The sequence below is a fragment of the Myodes glareolus genome, chromosome 5 (genome assembly GCF_982192425.1).
Source record: "Myodes glareolus chromosome 5, mMyoGla1.1, whole genome shotgun sequence".
NCBI classification, from domain to species: Eukaryota; Metazoa; Chordata; class Mammalia; order Rodentia; family Cricetidae; genus Myodes; species Myodes glareolus.
The window spans coordinates 48,198,083-48,216,876 of record NC_142030.1 but is presented as its reverse complement, the minus strand read 5'-3'; the positions used below and the strand labels follow the sequence as shown (position 1 = coordinate 48,216,876).

General features: G+C 44.4%; 1 protein-coding gene across 1 annotated transcript in view; it reads left to right on the top strand.

The window, feature by feature from the left end:
- Nek10 (NIMA related kinase 10) overlaps window positions 1-18,794 on the top strand; it is a 171,524-nt gene that overhangs the window by 41,384 nt on the left and 111,346 nt on the right. The window contains 10 exon segments of the mRNA XM_048421327.3: window positions 2,185-2,324; window positions 3,755-3,816; window positions 5,821-5,898; window positions 7,562-7,626; window positions 8,899-9,001; window positions 9,094-9,222; window positions 10,340-10,477; window positions 12,572-12,617; window positions 14,391-14,512; window positions 14,630-14,732. Of these exon segments, the coding sequence (XP_048277284.3) occupies window positions 2,185-2,324; window positions 3,755-3,816; window positions 5,821-5,898; window positions 7,562-7,626; window positions 8,899-9,001; window positions 9,094-9,222; window positions 10,340-10,477; window positions 12,572-12,617; window positions 14,391-14,512; window positions 14,630-14,732 (986 nt within the window).

Sequence of the window (18,794 nt, the reverse complement as noted above, 5' to 3'; positions counted from 1 at the left end):
AAGACTTTCAAATAAGCCTATCATGGCCTATGAGCCCTTGGGGGCCATTTTCATTCAAACCACCCCACCTCCACACCTGCTTTCTAGTAGCTTCTATGCCATAAGCATTCAAAGGGATGGTTTGCTAAAATAGCTTGAAATTGAAATTGCTTGGGTATATATTACATTGTAACCATATTTTATGAATTAAATAGCTTAAAGTATTGAGTAGTTATATATATATATGTATATATATGCATATATATGTGATAAGTTGAGAACGTAGGTCCCAACTTAACAATATGTACATATACACATTATATATATACATTTTATATTATATATATATGGATCATCTTTGGAAATATTCTCTTACTTAATGTTATTATGAAGCATAATGCAGCCTCAAGTGTGCCAAGCCAGAGGCACAGGTAGATATTTTGCTCAAAAGAGACCAGCATACTTATGATCCCTGGTTCATCAATAAAGCTTATTCTGTGCTTGCTCTACGTCAGAGTGACTTATCCATTTTAACATCACCAGAGATTATCAAGTTGGCGTGACTAAGACTCTGTGCATACTATTCCTTTATGGATTTTCTCCATGGGAAAATTTCAGAGCATTAGAAGAGACTGCAGTGATACAGACAATAAGCTTCATTAATGATTTCTGTTGTTGTGAAATCAAAGGAAACGTGTATAGCCTGCCGGCAAGCTCCTAGCTTTTATAGAAACCTCAATTACTTGGATGTATAGATTATAAGTCACCAACCCCGTGACGTAATAGGCTATTCCCTTGGTCAGAAATATTGCAAAGTTGTTTTGTTTGTGCTTGTAGGGTGAAGATGATGGGGGTACTTATCCTTGAATAGTTGGCATTTTCTTAATTCTGTGACAGTCAAGTATTATTTAGAGTTGATATAACACAAGACACTATCCTCTCATTAGCTCAAGTCATAGGTTTTATATCATCGATAGATAGGAGTTCTTTTATGCCTAGAGACTCATGTTCCAACCCCATCCATGTACGGTGTTAGACAACTTTCCCTGAGAAGCTGATACATGTCAACTATTGTTGAATATTTAAAGTAGCTAAGGTGATTTGGGAGGGCTTATTCCCAGCTGGATAAGTACAATCTGCTTGGGCCTATGCCTGCTACTGGTACCTATGCCAGGTACCTGGCTACCTGGGCAGGTAGTAGAAGAGGAGCTGCCTGGGTGCTGGCAGCGCTGGTGTTAAGAGGCTATTGCAGGGTAGTTTTTCAGGAAACCCATTTAGGCCTGTACACGTGTAGCCTCCGAAAGCAGCCACATTCCTCTCTGGCACAGTGATCACCACACAGAGTGCCCAGAGAGTTCTGTCCACTGATAAGACCCTTGAAGGAACTGCTCCTTGCCCCAGCTCATGACAGAAAGAACAGAACGGCCCAGATAGCACAGAGGGAGGACAGGGAGATCCCATTTGTGTTATGTGTGGGAACGTAAAGACCCAAACGGCTGATGTCATGAGAAATAAATAAAGTAACCACATAAACCAAGGGCACAAAACAGATAACAGACAGAGAGTCTATGGTGGAAAACTGTGCACCCAGGACATGGCAGACCCACTGCACAGCAAGGATTTGTGAGCTGTGGTTGAAGATGGGTAACGGAGCTGTAGAACAAAGGAAGTCAGACAGCCAAGACAGGAAATGAAGGGGGTGATGAACACAGCCCCACAGACCGACCTCCAAACCAGAGCAGCCCCGGAAGTAGCACAACAGGGAGCTTTAAGAAAGTTCTCTCAGCCAGAGGAAAGGAAAGAGAACAGACAGAAATGGCTGATAAGGCCAGGTGAAGTCAAGGCTTCAAGCCACGTTCATGGAGACTCCTGTAGAGTCAAAGAGGAAACAGTTTGAAGATGCAGCAGAATCGGTTTTCACTAAGAGGAATTCAGAGGAACCCTGGCTGTGCAGTGCCCGGAGTCGGGGATTGCCGGGGAAGGTTGGGCTGGGTCTCTCATCTCATGCTCACTGTACACCAGGCTCGGTTCTAGCTGAATTTGCAGATGAAGCCATTAGGGACACAGAAAACCTCGTGACCTGATTTCTATTGATTCAGTTGTTTGTTTATTATACAAAATACGGGCCTGTTATGAGATTTACATTCTGTTTGAGGCCCAGGAGAAGGTGGCTAAATGGCCCAGGGAGTAACTTTCCTTTTGCAGAGACAGGAATTTTGTTTCTGATCGGTCCTCCATCGGAAGCCTGTCCAGTGCAAATGCTGCAGGGCGAATCCAGCAGCTGCATTTATCGGAAGACTTAAGCCCTGGGGAAATACAGGAGAATACTGTCTCTCTCCAAGCAGGTATCTGCCTTACATGACTGGGTTTTGCTGCTTAATACTGACTTCTTTATCGTCTGGTTGTTCCTTGTTAGAACATGAGTACGGTGGTGTCGGGTGTGCACAATCTGCAGGATTCCAAATGTGGAACAGTGACTCCACACAATGCCAGCGCCTTCTTGGTGCTAGTTTTGGGCTGGCAGGTTAATGGTATGGCAGATGAGGTTGCTGGGCTAAAGCGCACAGCTTGGTCTGAGCAGAACCACACTTCCTACAGTTCCCTCGATCTTCGAGTATCCTAGTTAATGCAAGCATTCCACTCCCAAGGCAGGGGCCAGGGAGTCTTCCTCCTCAGACCAGTCCCATGGAGAAGAGAGAGCTGACAACCGCCTGGGTTTCCAAAGGAGCAAGAAAGCTAAGCGGGATAAGCCTTTTCCAAGTGGATCGGTCTCCAGCTTGCACTTGTCAGGGTGTTTGGGTTTAATAGAGCAGTCATGCAGTGTAGGCGCTTCCGGTCAGTCTTGACCCTGGAGCAGCCCGGAAAGGAAAAAGGGGTGTTGGAGGCCAGCAGAACTTGGGGGAGACTCTGAGGCAAGGAACGCGTGTGGCAGAGGGCAGGAGTTGAAAGGCAATGGGCACAAGACAGGCTTGCTTTATTCGTAGCTATTTCCTACTGGAGAACCGAAGAGAAGTTTTACCAGAGACACGTGAAGGCAGAGAACTAGATCTTCCTTCCCTGTGACGTCTGCGTGCACTACGAAAGGCCCCTAGCTCCTCGCAGGCTGTGCTCGCCTACCTGTTTAAAGGTTCCCCGGAGACCACGCTAGCTGGTCTCTGAGCTCCCCGGTCATCTGGGTATTCTCAGAGTGCTACAGGTGGTGGTGATCACAGTGGGATTATGGGGTTTCCCAGTGCCTAGAGAGCGACATAAGGAGTTTGGGGGCTAGGATGCCCCAGGTGTTCTGTTTGGTGGGGTACCAGGGTACAAATAGATAGTCTTCTGGAGCTGTATGCATCATATGGGCTTACTGGACATCATTCCTTTCACATCTAAGTAAGAAAGATGTGTAGTCTGGGAATTTCCTCCACCCAGGTAGACGGCTGTATGTCCTTAGCCATGTTTCACAAGACCCCAGGCTTCAGTTTTGCCCATATGAAATATTGTTGCGAGACGCATACGGTGATATGTGGAAGTCTTCAGTGTAAGGTGTGTAGCTCCATAGGAGGAACTGTGTCTCTATTTACAATGCAGACAGAGGCAGGCAGGGAGGGTGGGGGACAAAGCCCGTGATGACTAGCGGTCTGTCACCGTAGAACGTAGTCCGATCACCAGGGTCTGGGGATTGTACTGAAAGTCGTGATTCATGTACACACCAGTTTATTGTATTCCTGGTAAATGCTGGGCACACACTGGGTCCTGGCGAGTCTGACGGGTTTGATTGCTTCCCTCCCAGCCTGCTGTGCTGCCCTCACTGAGCTGGCTCTCAACGACACCAATGCCCACCAAGTGGTTCAGGTAAGAGCGCCATGGCCAAGGCTCCTCGGGCTGCAGCTTACAAGCTGCATATTGGTCTGAGGACCCATCATGTAATTTAGGAAATATCTAACATTTCTTATTTAGCCGAAAGAATCCACTTTATATTTTCATCTTCAGTTAATTCAATTGAGAGCAGATTGCTCTAGTTTGCTTTCATGTTATGTTAAAACACCGACCAAAAGCAGCTTCAGAGAGGCAAGGGTCTATTTGACATACACTTGTAACAGCCCATCGCTGGGGAGATCAGGACAGGAGCTCAAGGCAGGGACCTAGAGCCAAGAAAGGAAACAGAGGCCGTGGAAGAGTTCGGCGTACTGGCTTGCTCCCTTTGGTGCGTGTCCAGCCTTCTTCCTTATACAACCCAGTACTTCTTACCCTGGGGTGACAATGCTCACAGTGAGCTGCACCTACCTAAATCAATTAACAAGCAAGATCATGTACCGCACACACGCCCATGCTAGCCAGAGTCTCTTCCCTGAGACTCCTCCGGGGAACTCTGGGCTCTGTTAAGTTGATAGCCGAAGCTCAATAGAACTTAGAAAGGACAGATGCTGGTAACGTCCCGCCTCTCTTGAAGCTGCTCCACTTGGGTTCTTGCAGGGTTTTACAGAGGAGGAGACCAATAGCTGCGACGTCACCTTGGGCATGCGTGGTGGCAATGGGGATGGCCTAAGTCCATAGGCAGCATAGCAGGTGGGGAAGTGGTGGGAAGAACAGCCAGGTTGGCCACAGGTCCGGCTCTCGTGACTTGCTGGGTTCACTCCCAGAGGGAAAAAAAAATGTTCGACCTCTCATGAGTATACGCATGAATAAAACAGAATTATAAAATAATCTACAGGGCAGTTATAACTATAATGGTCAGATTTATGGAGGTGGATAAGATGTCATGCATTCATAACTGACAGAAAGCCAAAATTGGCTTTTTCACCCCCCATGTATATGTCCGGTGCTATTTCCATGATTAACTTAATTTCTTTAACATTTGTCATTTTCTGTCATTTTTCCTTTTCTTAAAAACACTTATTTTAAAATGGTTAATCTCTGTGTATTCTCTAATTATCAAAAACAGAAAGGGAGAAAGCATCTATATTTTATAGTTTGAATTTGGTATTTGTGGAATGTCTATGTACCTGTGTTTTCATGTGTCTGTTTATTCATGTGTGTGGGTGTGCATGCATGTGTGTGTGGAGGCCAGAGGTGGCGTTCATCGGGAGAGGTCCACTTCTTTTAAAATCGAGATTAAAAAAAAAATGCTCATATGTGTGTGTCTGCTTGTGGGTTTGTGCACATAAGAATGCAAGTTCCTGCAGAGTTCAGAAGAGGGCAGTGGATCTCCTGCAGTTGGAGTTACAGGCAGCTGAGAGTCACCAACTTTGGTGCCAGGGACCGAACTCCAGTCCTCTGCAGGAGCAGTGTGTGCTTTCAATTGCCAAACTGTCTTTCCATCACCCAGCCTTGTTTCTGAGACAAGGCATTTCATGGGCACAGGGCTCACTGATTTGGCTAGATTGGCTGGCCAATGGTCTGCAGGGAGCCCCCTGTCTCTGCCTTTTCAGCACTAGGATTACAAGTGAGCCACTTCACCTGGCTTATTACTATGTTTTTTTTTTTTTTAAAACTTCAGTTCTTGGGACTGAACTCATGCTGGGGCAGCAAGCACATCAGCCCTTAGGTTTGAACATAAGGATGTTTGAATTCTTTTATTCAGTCCCTTCATGTTCTCCCACTCTTTGCTTTTATAATATTTAAATAATTTTAAATTTATGTAATTTATTATATAATAGTATTATATAATTCTGCCTTGAAAAAAAATAAGCTTGTTTTTAGTCTTTGGCTTTTAAAAGTATCACATTGACAGTTTTAATAACGTCCTTACTATCTGTTTACGCTGTTGGAAGGCTCTGCTTGTGCTCCTGAATGCTTGTCTCTCTGGGTAGTATCGCAACTGCTAGTCACTGACACATTACCTCTTGGTTTTTCCAGGAAAATGGCGTATATACAATCGCGAAATTAATTTTACCAAACAAACAAAAGAACGCCACACAAACGAATCTCCTACAGGTAACAAGCGTGTCTCTTGCTCCTTGTCTCAAGGTATTGAAGTCTGGGGGCTTTGATAAGATGATGTGTACTTTTTAGGATTGTTTAGGTGAGCATGGGGCCCTGTGCAGATGGAAAGGGAGTATGCTTAGTTAGTGGAGTTTGTATGACAATCAGTGATTCCAAATAGCACAGAAGAGTCAGAAACGGCTCCCTGTGTATGACTTATGGGGCTTAGCCAGTGGCTTCTTTGTACAGTGGTTGGTTGCACTTTTAAAAGGTATTTCGTTATGCATCAGAATATAACAACAATGGAGAAATGGTTGTCATCTTTAAACCTGAGCCATAGTCACCAACATTTTGTCTTTGAAAAGGAAGTCCCTGGAAATGGACTTTGGTGGATGAGAAGGGATTTAAAAGGGGACAAGGAGCTCCTGGGTACCGCTGCCCCAGGATGGCAGGAATTCCCACGGGAGTGGTATCAGCAGGCTAGAGATGGAGAAGTTAAAGGATGTTGTTTATGCAGTGAACCCACCCTGTACCAAAGCAAATTGGGAAGGAAAGGGGTCAGCATCAAATGGGCCAGCAACCTGGAGGCAAGAGCTGATGCAGAGGCTACAGAGGGGTACTGCTTATTGGTTTGCTCTACATGGCCTGCTTTCTTATAGAACCCAAAGTCACCAGCCCAGGGATGGCACCACCCATAATGGGGCCCTCCCCATCAATCACTAAGAAGGAAATGCCCTACAGCTGGATATTATGGAGGCATTTTCTCAACTTCCCTTCTTTCGGATGATTTTAGCTTTTTTCAAGTTGACATAAAACTAGCCAGGGCATCCCCCCCCATTTCTTCTCCCCTTTGTGTCCTCTCCCACAATGCTTTTCTTTCTGACCCCTTCCCCCTCTTCTTCCTTCCCCTCTCTTTTTCTCCCCTGTAGAATACCAGAAGCTAATTTTTTATGTATAAAAATATGTAACTGCATTTATTTATTTTTGTGTGATTCTGTGTGTAGGCAGTCATGTCATGGAACATGTTTGGGTGTCTGAGAGTAGTCTGTGGGTGTTAGTTCTCCCCTTCCACCATGTGTGTCCTGGGGATCAAAGCCCAGTCGTTAGGTTTGACTGTAAATGTTTTTACCCACTGAGCCATCTTGCTGGTCCCAGGAAATTGTTTTTCTCAGTTAAAGTACTCAGGTCTCTTTGCAAGCCTTTTTAATGATTGACTGTCCATTGTTCTATTTGGAGAATGGTTAGGACCTTTTTATTCAGGAGACCAATCTGTCACGCTTGACTCCAGTGTGTGCCTGTTACTGATTTCCCCGTGCGGTGTTTTCCAGTGGTTAGAAACTGTATGAATAGAGAACATGAACCCTGAACTCCTGGAAGTCTCTGGTTGTATGGCTTCCTGGGCAGAGGAATGTCATTTCGTATACCGCTGCTCATTCTGTACGTTCTAGAAAGGAGTCAGTGGCCTGTGTGGAGTAAGCAGGGCCACATCTCCAGCCCTGGAGACGGGGAGAGGGACTCGGGAGTTGGTGCTTCTCTTCCTGTTTAGGAGCTTGGCCTTCAGCTTAGGTCCGCCACCCACAGGGAGGCCTCTGTGATGGCTGCTCCTGGTAATTCTGCACTGAAAAGGTTTTAATTTGTTATACTGCCCCTAAGAGCCATCTCTTTCATTTCCCAGTGTTATGCTTTCAGAGCCCTGAGGTTTCTCTTCAGTATGGAAAGGAACCGGCCGCTCTTTAAAAGGTACGAGTGTAAAATAATACGGGTGATTACCATACTCAAGTTCTTGCTAGGCCAGCCTGAGTTTGCACTCTTGACTAGGGGCTGTGCAAAGACGCTGGCTCCATGCTGGCCTTGCTTCTCCAGACGTCTTAGACTCCACAGATTGAACAGCTCTTGTGTCACCTCACAGGCCGTGTGACAGCTGACTGCAGCAGTGCAGCTCCTCAGAAGCCATGGACCTGCTGAGGCCCTGGCCTGAACTAAGGATGTTAACATCTTGAGTGAATAGAATCAAAACACATACTTGTCTTTGACTATTCAGAAATTCCAAAGTTAGTCTGGTCACGTCCTCTTACCAACCAAGGGTTTATTTAGGCGCCCTTGGTAGGCTGGGAACCAGGACCAGGCCAGAGGCGAGTTGGTGAGTACGGTGGAGAAACAGGCTTAGGAAGCAGACACCTTGCACACGTAGGGCACACACACCCTTTAGACAAAACCCACCTCCACAATCTTACCTAAATATTATTGACGAGGGAAGACTGGATGTCAGATCAAATCCTTTGTTGAGAGGTGTGGTCTACTTTCTATTGTTGCTTTATTTTCCTATGACATCTGAATTTAAGGGAAAAGAAAGGAAAACTATTTATTATAAACTTTCATTTCATAGCCCAAAGCCATCTGTTTTAATGAACTCAAAACATTTTAAGATGGCTTTGAAGCCAGCACTTTGAAAATGCGTAATCCTCTCCATTGTTTTTCAATTCCCAGCATTATATTTTCATAAAACATTTCAAAATTAAAAGTATATTTCCATCCTGGGGTTAAGTTTAGAACTGTAACAAATGACTCCATGTAAGTGCTGAGTATTTCAAGAACACCCAACAAATAACCTCTTTGAGTATGCTTCGTGTCTGTACCCCCAGATAGATTACAAACAAGGCCATGGTGTAATCTGTTTCCATGACATTGTCTTTTATTGCCATAGAAACAATGTTCTATCCGCCCCTCCCCAGCTCTAAGTGTGAAGTCCAGTGCAGTAACTAAGCACCATGCTGTTCAGTGGGTCTTTAGAACATTGCTCTTCCTCTTCGCTTACCCTGCGGGGAATACAGCTACAGTGGAAATTTCCGTGATAAGCCAACGCATACTATTTCTGTACTCCGCTGATAACCTAATGAAGTTAGGTTGATGGGTAGGGTTTGTTGGTGAGCAAGCTGCATCCAAAGGGCAGCAACAGCTCCCTGTTCCCAAGCTCCACATTAAGTGGCTTGTGTTTTTTTTTTTTTTCTGTAGACTTTTCCCCACTGACCTGTTTGAGATCTTCATTGACATAGGCCATTACGTCCGCGATATCAGTGCCTATGAGGACTTAGTGTCACAGCTGAATTTACTGTTGGTAAGTTTTGAGGCTTAAACGTTTGTGTGGGTTGCTCTGTGCACGGTCAGGATGAAATAACAGCAGCCCGTTTCCCTTTATGACGTGGTTAGGAGGATGAACTGAAGCAGATTGCCGAGAATATTGAAAGCATCAATCAGAAGAAGGCTCCGCTGAAATACATAGGCGACTATGCCGTGCTGGACCATCTTGGGAGTGGAGCTTTTGGCTGTGTTTACAAGGTGATTCTGCCCTGGAAGTGTTCTCGTTTTCCAAGACGAACTTGAAATCACACTTGGAGGTCCATACTCATTTTAACTGGAGTCCTTGCCATTGAAAACTGGAGAATAAATGGAGATAAACATGAGAGTGGTTGTTTTGGTACCACAGGGCGTGGTCATGCTGTGGGTGTTGCCTTGGTTCTCAGCTCTAGTAATAACAGCTCATTGGCTGACACAGGGTGTCTTCCACCCATCACAGGGAAATCGTCGAAATAGCTTGTCCCAGGGCATGACAGAGTTTATAAATTTCCTCCAGCGTTTCTGCTCCTTCACAGGGAAATCCTGCTGAGTCCTGCAGGGGGCGCCAAACCAGAAGCTAACAGGACTGAACTCAGCCCAGTGTAAATGCAGTGGAGTTCTGCAGGGGGCACCAAACCAGAAGCTAACAGCCCAGTGGTCCTCCATGTTCCTAATACTGACTCTTCAGCACAGTTCTTCATGCTGTGGTGGCCCTGCCTTAGTTAGGATTTTTATTGCTGCAAAGAGACACCATGATCATGGCAACTCTTATAAAGGAAAAAACATTTAATTGGGATGGAGGGCTTACATTTTCAGAGGCTTAGTCCTTTATCATGGTAGGACCTAGTGGTGTGCAGGCAGACGTGGTGCTGGAGAAGGAGTTGAGAGCCTTACATCAGCAAGCAACAGGAAGTGGTCTGAACTAGATGCAGCTTGAGCCTAGAAGACCTCAAAGCCTGCCCCCACGGTGACACACTTTCTCTAATAGGGTCATATCTACTTCAACAAGGCTCTACCTCCTAATAGTGCCACCCCCTTTGGGGGCCATTTTCTTTCAAACCACCATAGCCCCCAACCATAAATTTATCTCCTTGCTACTCAATATCTACAATTTCTCTCCTGTTAGATTACTGAAGGGTAATGTAAATATTGGAATGCAGGATATCTGAAAGCGACCCCCCCCCCCCGGGAAAGGGTCATTGGGCTGAGAACTGGTAAGCTAGAGTCTCATGCTATGGCTCGGTTAATCATGTGATTCTAGTTAGTCCGTTTTTGTCTTAACCCTCAGTTCTCATCAGGGTATTTAATTAAACAATTTTTTTTTATTTCCTTATTTTAGGTTAGAAAACGTAGTGGTCAAAACCTTTTAGCAATGAAGGAGGTCAATTTACATAACCCAGCATTCGGGAAGGATAAGAAAGACCGAGACAGCAGTGTGAAGAACATTGTTTCTGAATTAACAATAATTAAGGAGCAGGTAAATATCTGTCTTATTTCTGAGATGCCTCTGACATAAACGTCATTGAGACCGAACCCTTGTGCCATTCTTGCCCGCGCTGTTTCTAAACAAGTCCAGTGTGAAAGGCCGGACTTTGGTGTGGTGATATTTTTACCAGTGTTTTTCTTGAAGCTTGTTATTGAGCCATGGAAACTCTTCTGGGAGTTTATAGCCGCCTTGGATGCAAAGCAGTTGAGCTTCCAAGCCAGAACACACCATGCATGAGAAGCCCTTCTGTCTTCATCACGATCATGTTCAGTGCTTAGCTGCCGGTTACTGCATAGGAACGGGAGAAAGAGTCCCCAGCCTCAGTGTTTGGTTACCAAATTACTGCAGAGGAATACGATGTATTCCTCCAGCTTCAGTCCAGTAAAGCCAAACTGCTGACACCCCAAGTCTGACTTATTAAATCTAGAATGTGGGTTTTTTTCCTTTTCTTGACCAGCCTTGTGTAGTGGAGTCTAGGCTGCCCTGATGCTTGCTGTGCGGCCAAGGTGACCTTGACCCTTTCTTCGGAATCCTACTCCTAAGCGCTGGGATTAAAAGTGTGCACCACTATCCTCAGGGTTATTTTTCCCAGCACAAGCACTGTATGGTGTGATGTCGTAGCTCAATTAGCTGTGACCCTGAAGAATTATTTGACAAAAGAAAAGAACACATAGCAGAAGAGACATGGGATTTCTTTTTGTGATTCAAGGACATGCTGGTTTCTTTTCCAGCCTTCCTTATTTGTGCGGTTTCTTTTTTTTTTATTTCTTTTTTTTTTTTAAGTCCTGGGAAACTCTCCCTCTCCCAGCTCTGTTCTCTTCAGTCATATTTGCTTGGTGTCGGGGCTGGAGCATAAAGCCCAGCACAATCATGGTCTTTATTCACTGAAACCTACAGTTTGGCATCACTAAGTTATGATAAAACTTATCACTGACAGCGTTATAGTTGACTTTCTTGCTTTAATGGGTTCTGTGCATAAACTTACAATGTGACTCTGATCTGAGTCCATCTAATGCTTTGATTAGGTCCCAAAGCTGGATCTACCCTTGCTCATGAGCTAGGGCCAGAATTTTGTTGACCGGGTTCCAGACTCATAAGCTGGAGTCTCTTATGAGCTGATGAGGGTGCTAATTTGCTTGAGTGCATTTCCTTAGAAAAACTGTCCAGAAGAGGCCGATGAGGGCACCTCAGCTTAGACTGTGAAGTCCCTCAAGATTGTTCATTTGCTCCCTCACTCTGGGAATAAGCCACTAGAACCTCAAAGAAGCAAGTCATGAAAGAAAGAGGCGATAGAAACATGGCTGGAATGGGAGATCCTGTTAAGAGATGCCATTGAACCTGTAGCCACAGAGGCTCCAAATGACCAGGCTTGTAGAAGCAGTCTTCCATGGCAGTAGCTCACTCTTCGTACATACAACAGTCCCAAGAGAGTGGGACAAGTTGGTGTTAGTCCCTGTTTGATGCTTCTCCTTGTGACATACTCACATCCTGAGGTCCACGTGTGAACTCTGTAGGCTCCTTTGGCCCTCCCAGCTAAGTGATGAGGGACAGACCTGCTCCTGGCTCGGAGGGGGAAGCCACATCCAGCTGCTCCACTGCTCCTGATGTGAGCAGCTGGGTTTCCTGGATAGCGGCTAGCTGCACCCTGTTCAAAGGGCACACAGGTGCACAGCACCAATGCACATAATGGCAATTCTTCTGAAATGAGACACTTCACCTAGAAACCGCGCTATAAATGAAGAACTGCAAACATATTTATACTATTTTTCTCTTGTTAAGCAAATTTTCTCTTCATGTGTAGGTAGCTGAGGCCTGTCATTGGGGCAGAACACGCTAAGTGGATCACTTAGTTCTAAGATTCTCTACTCTAAGTTAGGAAGCAGGATAGTTTCTAGCCTCATTGACAAAGGCACAGAGGACACTGAAATGTTCATTAATTTAAAAGCAGCACAGTTTTAAGTCATGACAATTTGAAATGTTAGCTGACAGTCGGAGACGTCATGCAGTCTACAAACTCTAGGTGGTCGTGGAGAAAGCTTGGGGTTGGAAGCAGTCTGATAATGTTTGCTATCTATTTTCTTTCAGCTTTACCATCCCAACATTGTACGTTACTATAAAACATTTTTGGAAAGTAAGTATGAATTGCGTTTCCAATGAACAAAACATATCTTTGTTATTCATAGTATATTGTCAGAAAGTAAGCTCATTCAGCTTCTTTCTTTTTTCAGTTTTTTGAGACAGGGTTTCTCTGTGTAGCCCTGGCTGTCCTGGAACTCACTCTATAGACCAGGCTGGCCTTGAAATCTCAGAGATCCGCCTGTCTCTGCCTCCTGAGTGCTGGGATTAAAAGCATGCACCACAACTACTTGGCCCAGGTGATCTTTATAAGGTGATCTTAACAAGCATCCCTTTGTCAGGCAGTGAAATGATCTCATAAGTGCTGATCTGAAAATAGTTAAAATATTTTGCTCCCCACCATAGAGAAGCACGGTGTAAACAAACCAAAATAATTAAATGATTTTTACAAGAAATGATATGGAGGTGATCAAGAAAAAAAAAGACTCAAACGCTGATGGTTTTGGCAATCATAGAGTAGCTCCTGTAGCTAGTGACATTTTCCACCCCCAAATAAAATGGAGTGGGCTTCTCCTTCCAGATGTTTCAGTAGGTGCCACCAGGTGGCGACAGAGTCCTGTCTGCGCCACAAGCTGGGAGGCCTGTTTCCTGCCAGTGGGATGGGGAGCACAGTCAAAACTTTTAGAAAAGACAAACCCAGTCACTTGTTTACAAGTGAAGTCAGTCTTCAAACATCTGTAGCATAAAATCCCGAAGTATTTACATGTCGAGGACGACTGCCGGCCACATGGGCAGTAGCTGCTGGGGCTCACTCTCTGTTCTAAGGTGGGCTGTGGTGCTGCACATCTTAAACCCCAGGACTCCTGGGGCAGAGCAGGCAGATCTGTGTGAGTCTGAGGCCAGCCTGGGCTACACAGAGACATTCTGTCTCCCCCTCCCCATCCAAAAAAAAAAAAAAAAAGTGACAAAAAAATCTTCTGTGTGCTGGGGCGTTTGTTATGGTTTCACATATTTCTTGGCATTGTGAAACTTTGAAACTAGAAATTTCAGGATTTAGCCATGTTGTGCCTTCCCGTGCAGACCAACAGGAAGAATGGTGTGCATGCTTTTGTGCTATGGTACAAGAGTAGAGAAAGAAGTCAGCTGTGTGGCGGGACAGCAGGTGTCTGTCCTTGGCAGACAAACTCTATATGTGTGTATTGTATGCACATCCAACAGCCAGAAAAGGCACACGTCTCATGTCATTGTTAGTAGTTCAGACTGGTTTTAGATGAAGGTAAGCAAAGCAGCAGCAGCAGCAGCAGCAGCAGCAGCAGCAGCAGCAGCAGCAGCAGCAGCAGCAGCAGCAGCAGCAAGCTGAGCAGCATTTGCAAACGAAAGCTTTGTGAACCGTGAAACGGAATCAGAGTCCGGGTCTCTCCGCTCAAAAGTGGCCTAATAATGGTTTCTGCTATGGGCAGTTGTGTCCTTGCAACATCATAGTGTAACCCTAGGGTAAGTTTCTCTGTGACTGTAGGAAATACAATTTACTATGCAGTTTTTTGATGTCTTATTTGATCTGAGGTACTAAGAGGCATGGCCCGTGACTTGGGACAGTTGGCTCATTGCCTTTGGCACCTCCCAGCCATTCCTCATGATTACACTTGCCATTGTAAACTTAAGTTGGGAAAGTTGCTGCTGGGCTGTGATGACCCCAAGAGCTGCCAGAGTGGATCCTACCGCTAACTCTCGGCACGCTCTTTGGAAACCACGGGTCCTAATTTGTGAAGCCTTCCCAGGGTTCTGCATTCCCTTTAAGTCACTGTGGCCCTTTTGTGCCTTTGCACAGATGACAGATTGTATATCGTCATGGAGCTTATAGAAGGAGCCCCACTGGGAGAGCACTTTAGCTCTCTGAAGGAAAAACGGCAGCACTTCACCGAAGAACGATTGTGGAGAATATTTATACAGGTACACCACCCCCCATTGAAATTCTCATCACGCAGCCAAGTCCCGAGCTGCCTTAGAGATGCACCATGGTCTATGTGTACAGTGGGGAATCAAATTTGCCTTCATTCTTATTTCAAGCTGTGCTTAGCTCTCCGGTACCTACACAAGGAGAAGAGGATTGTCCACCGAGATTTGACGCCAAACAACATTATGTTGGGCGATAAGGACAAGGTGACAGTTAGTAAGTATAAACTTCTTAAACATTTTAACCGAGAGATTTCTGAGTACTAGTTCAGAGCAGACCCTTATTTCAGAGTGGTGCTGTATGGTCCGTAGAACTTTGGCATAGCTGGAAAAGGTCTCGCAGAATTGTCCAGTCGAGTAGACACTGGCCACTCGGCACTTTGGGGCAAGTGGAATGTGGCCTGTGTGACTGAGAATGGCCTTTTAGATTTTGTTAAATTTTGACCTGCGTGTAGGAGTCCACACCCGTAAACCAGCCGTTGGAAGTTGGAGGCAGATGGAACTAGGGCCCAAGGCCAGCTTAAGTTGCATAAGAAGTTTGAGGCTAGCCTATGCCACATAGGCAATCAAAAAAGCAAGAACAAAACAGTGACAAAATGCTTTTGTTAGATTGTAAGTACTTTCCACATCCAAGAGAGAATAGTCTTCACACAATATTGGATAGCGGCGATGCGGTTCTAAACCGCTGGTTGGCTCCTAAGAGAGAAGGCAGTACTCTGAGGATGCTCCCTGTTTAATTCCTCAGCTAATGCCTCTTGAGGTTTTCCTTTCTAGTCCACAAAAAGAAGCTTTGATAATTAACACATCAAGCACATTACACTGGATCATTCCTTTCACGGTCTGTCTTGCAGACAACAGACTTGCAGGGCCACAAAATTCATCCGTTTGCCTATTTGCACGTCGTTGTTTTTGATTTTGCTTTGCTTTGTTTTGTTTTGAGTATTTTCATTTGTAGCAGACAAGCCATAATAGTAATTCAAATTTCATTGATTAAGACAGGTCTTGGTGGTGCACATCTTTAATCCCAGCACTGGGGAAGTAGATGAAGGTGGATGTCTTTGAATCCGAGGTCAACCAGGCCTATATAGTGAGATCCTGTCTTCAAAAAATTAATGAATAAGTAAAAAAAATTAAATTAAAAAATTTCCCCCTAAATTAGTAGGTCTATTTTTACCACTACATTTCCTAACTGTCCATGGTCAGCTACTTTTTAATTTAGGGTGATGTGTTACCTTTCTTCTGTTTTTCTCTGATCTCTTTTGCTTCTCATTTCGAGTATTTGTGCTTCACTAGCTATGAGGGGGAGGCGCTGTCCCTGTAGATTTGTAGTCTCCACAGTTTTTCTGAGATCCCTACAGCAAAAGAATATTGGAGAACACACTGCTAGAACCTGTGGGTTTATCTATGTATACCTGCATGAGGATGCGGTGGGACACAGCAGGTTCTGCAGAAATGGATGGTAAAGGGATGCATTTAGAAACAAAAGCAAGTTAGCCAATTGGTATCAGATAACCCATTAGATACTGTTCCCTGGGAAGATCCCTTCTCTGTCCCTGAGAATTCCTTCAATACCTGCAGTTCTTCCTGGGTTGAGGCCTCCCTTGGGCCCTCTCTATTTGCTTTCAGTGTCTGTTGCTGTCTCTGTTCAGTCATGCTGGAGAGATTTTATGTGGGTAGCTTCTGGCATTTTTAGGGAACACAGTCTCACAGCAAAGTCCTCGATTCTCTGGCTCTCACAAATCTTTCTGCCCCCTCTTCTACAATGACCCCTGACCTTAGGTGAAGGAGTTGTATTGTAGATGTATCTGTTGGGATTAGGCTTCGTAACTCAGCGTTTTGATTGGTTGTGTTTTTCTGTAATGTTAGAAGATACAAGTGATGTTATCCAGTCCTAGCAGGTTGTGTGTATATAAAATGTATGTGTATAAAATGCGTGTGTATAGTGTGTGTGTAGTGTGCGTGTGTATAAAAGTGTGTGTAGTGTGTGTATAGTGTGTGTGTACATTGTGTGTAAAATCTGTGTGTGTATAAAATGTGTGCACAGTGTGTGTTTATAGTGTGCACAAAATGTGTGTGTATAGTGTGTGTATAAAATGTGTGTGTATAGTGTGTGTATATAAAATGTGTGTGTACAGTGTGCGTGTGTGTAATAACATTTAATAAAAAAAGAGACCATGAATTTGAAAGAGAACAGGAGGGGTCTATGGAGGGAGGAAACTGAAGAGGGAAAGGATGCAACTATAATCTCAAAAGATAAACAGAAACAAAAACAAAAGGAGTGTTGTTAGTGGTTTTCCTGGTTGGTACCACCCCCCAGTGTTTGCAGGCCACAGTCTAAGTGTTCCTGAGTGGAGGGGGCAGTCAGTGTTTCCTTGTTGTCAGAAGATAATAATTACTTCGGAGCCATTCTAAACGGACTCTTCCCAGATCCAGGCCCACCTGTACTCTTAAACCAGGACTGAAATGTCTCAATCAGTTTGGTTTTTTTTTTTTTAAAAAAAAATAGAACATACTGTTTTAGTTTCAAAATTTAAAAAAACAACTTAACGCAGAAACTCTTTAGATAAACGTTCCGTCCAAAGTCACTTGGAAACATTTTCAAGCCAATTAATTATGAAATAAGAAGCCAAGAGATCAAACAATTGTGAATCTTTACTTTGGACAAATATTTGCTTAATCACTTGAAATCAGTCATATTTTTTTGCATAAACTTTTTATAAATCTGACTTACTTTTACTTAAGGATTTTTATAATTTATTTCTACGTGATTATCTCAATTTATCTGCTAATGGGTATTATTAATAATTGTGAGCTTGAATTGCAGAGCAAATTATGTGTGTGCCAGAAAAACTTATTATATTCCTCTTACCTGCTCATTCAGGAGGTATTTTTGCTAATAACCATCTTTACATATTATTTTCTTATTAGAGTAGCTATAATCATCTTTGGCTATATTTAAATATACTGAACTTAATTTCTACTGTAATAGTTCACTTCATTTTTAGTTTAGTTTTTATATTTATATTTTATTTCATGGCAAGCATCGAAAGAGTTTGGAAAGTAGCATAGTGTTGTGATGTTTATGAAGCTACTTGATCCACCTGTCTCCAAGTTCTAGCTCTGTGTCCCCAGAAAGGGGTACTTTTAATTCCTTTATAAATTCATTTCCTGTGGTATTTGATTTTCATTATGGTGGTTTAGTTCTCCTAGTCCATGCCAGCCCATCTGCCATCCTGCCGATACAGCTCAGGGTTAAACCAATACTCAGTGTTTGCAGTGTTGTGGCCTTACGGTTATTGCCCAGGGCTAATTACCTTTCCGTTTCCATAGACCTTCTTATTTTCCTTCGAGTTAATAGTTGTCTCCCTTTCTGTTTGTGTTTCTTATTTTCTGTGTGCCCAGTCTTTTCTGTTGTCAGGATTTGAAGCTTCACGTGCACGGTGTCCACAGGGGTTGATGAAAAAAACTTCCAATTTCCTGTCCTGGATCCTCCACTCCTTCACCTTGGGTCTGGTACACAGCTATCATCCTGGATCTCTCCCTTTGCCCCTGCTCTTCCCTCCTGCATCAGCCTCCTGGATACTGAGGCTCCAGTCGTGAACCTTCCTGATGTTGAAGGCATTTCTTCCTGGTTCTAGAGTCCTGCCTGGCTGTCAGGAGTTCCAGTACCAGTCTTACTTTTGTTCCCCAACTCACGAGCTACGCTATCTCGCTAAAAGTGTCCAGGGTGTTCCTTTTGTCCTTGGTGCTGAGTAGGCATCTGAAACAAAGTGTGCGCAGCAGCATGGAGTCTAAAACCTGCTTCCTGGGACATGTTCCTCACTGTTCTTCTCTGCCCTTCTTGCTGCTGTTTTCTCAGCTTCACTTTCTTTTTTTTCTTTTTAATTTATTTTTTTAATTGTCTTTTCTCATTTTGCAAACGAAATCCATTTCATACTCCCTCCCCTCCTCCTCCCTCCACCTTCTGCCTCCCTCCCCCCACCACCTCACTCCCTCATCCACTGCTCAGAGAGGGTAAGGCTTCCCATGGGGAGTCAACAAGGTCTAGCACATTGTTTTAAGGCAGAACCAAGGTCCTCCTCCACTGTATCTAGACTGAGCAAGGTATCCCTCCAAAGAGGATGGGTTCTAAAGAGTTAGAACAAGCAGTAGGATCAATCCTGGTCTCACTGCCAGTGGCCCCTCAGTCTGCCCCAGCCACACAACTGTCACCCACATTCAGAGGGCCTAGTTTGGTCCTATGCTGGTTCCTTTGCTGTCAAGCCAGAGTCGGTGAGCT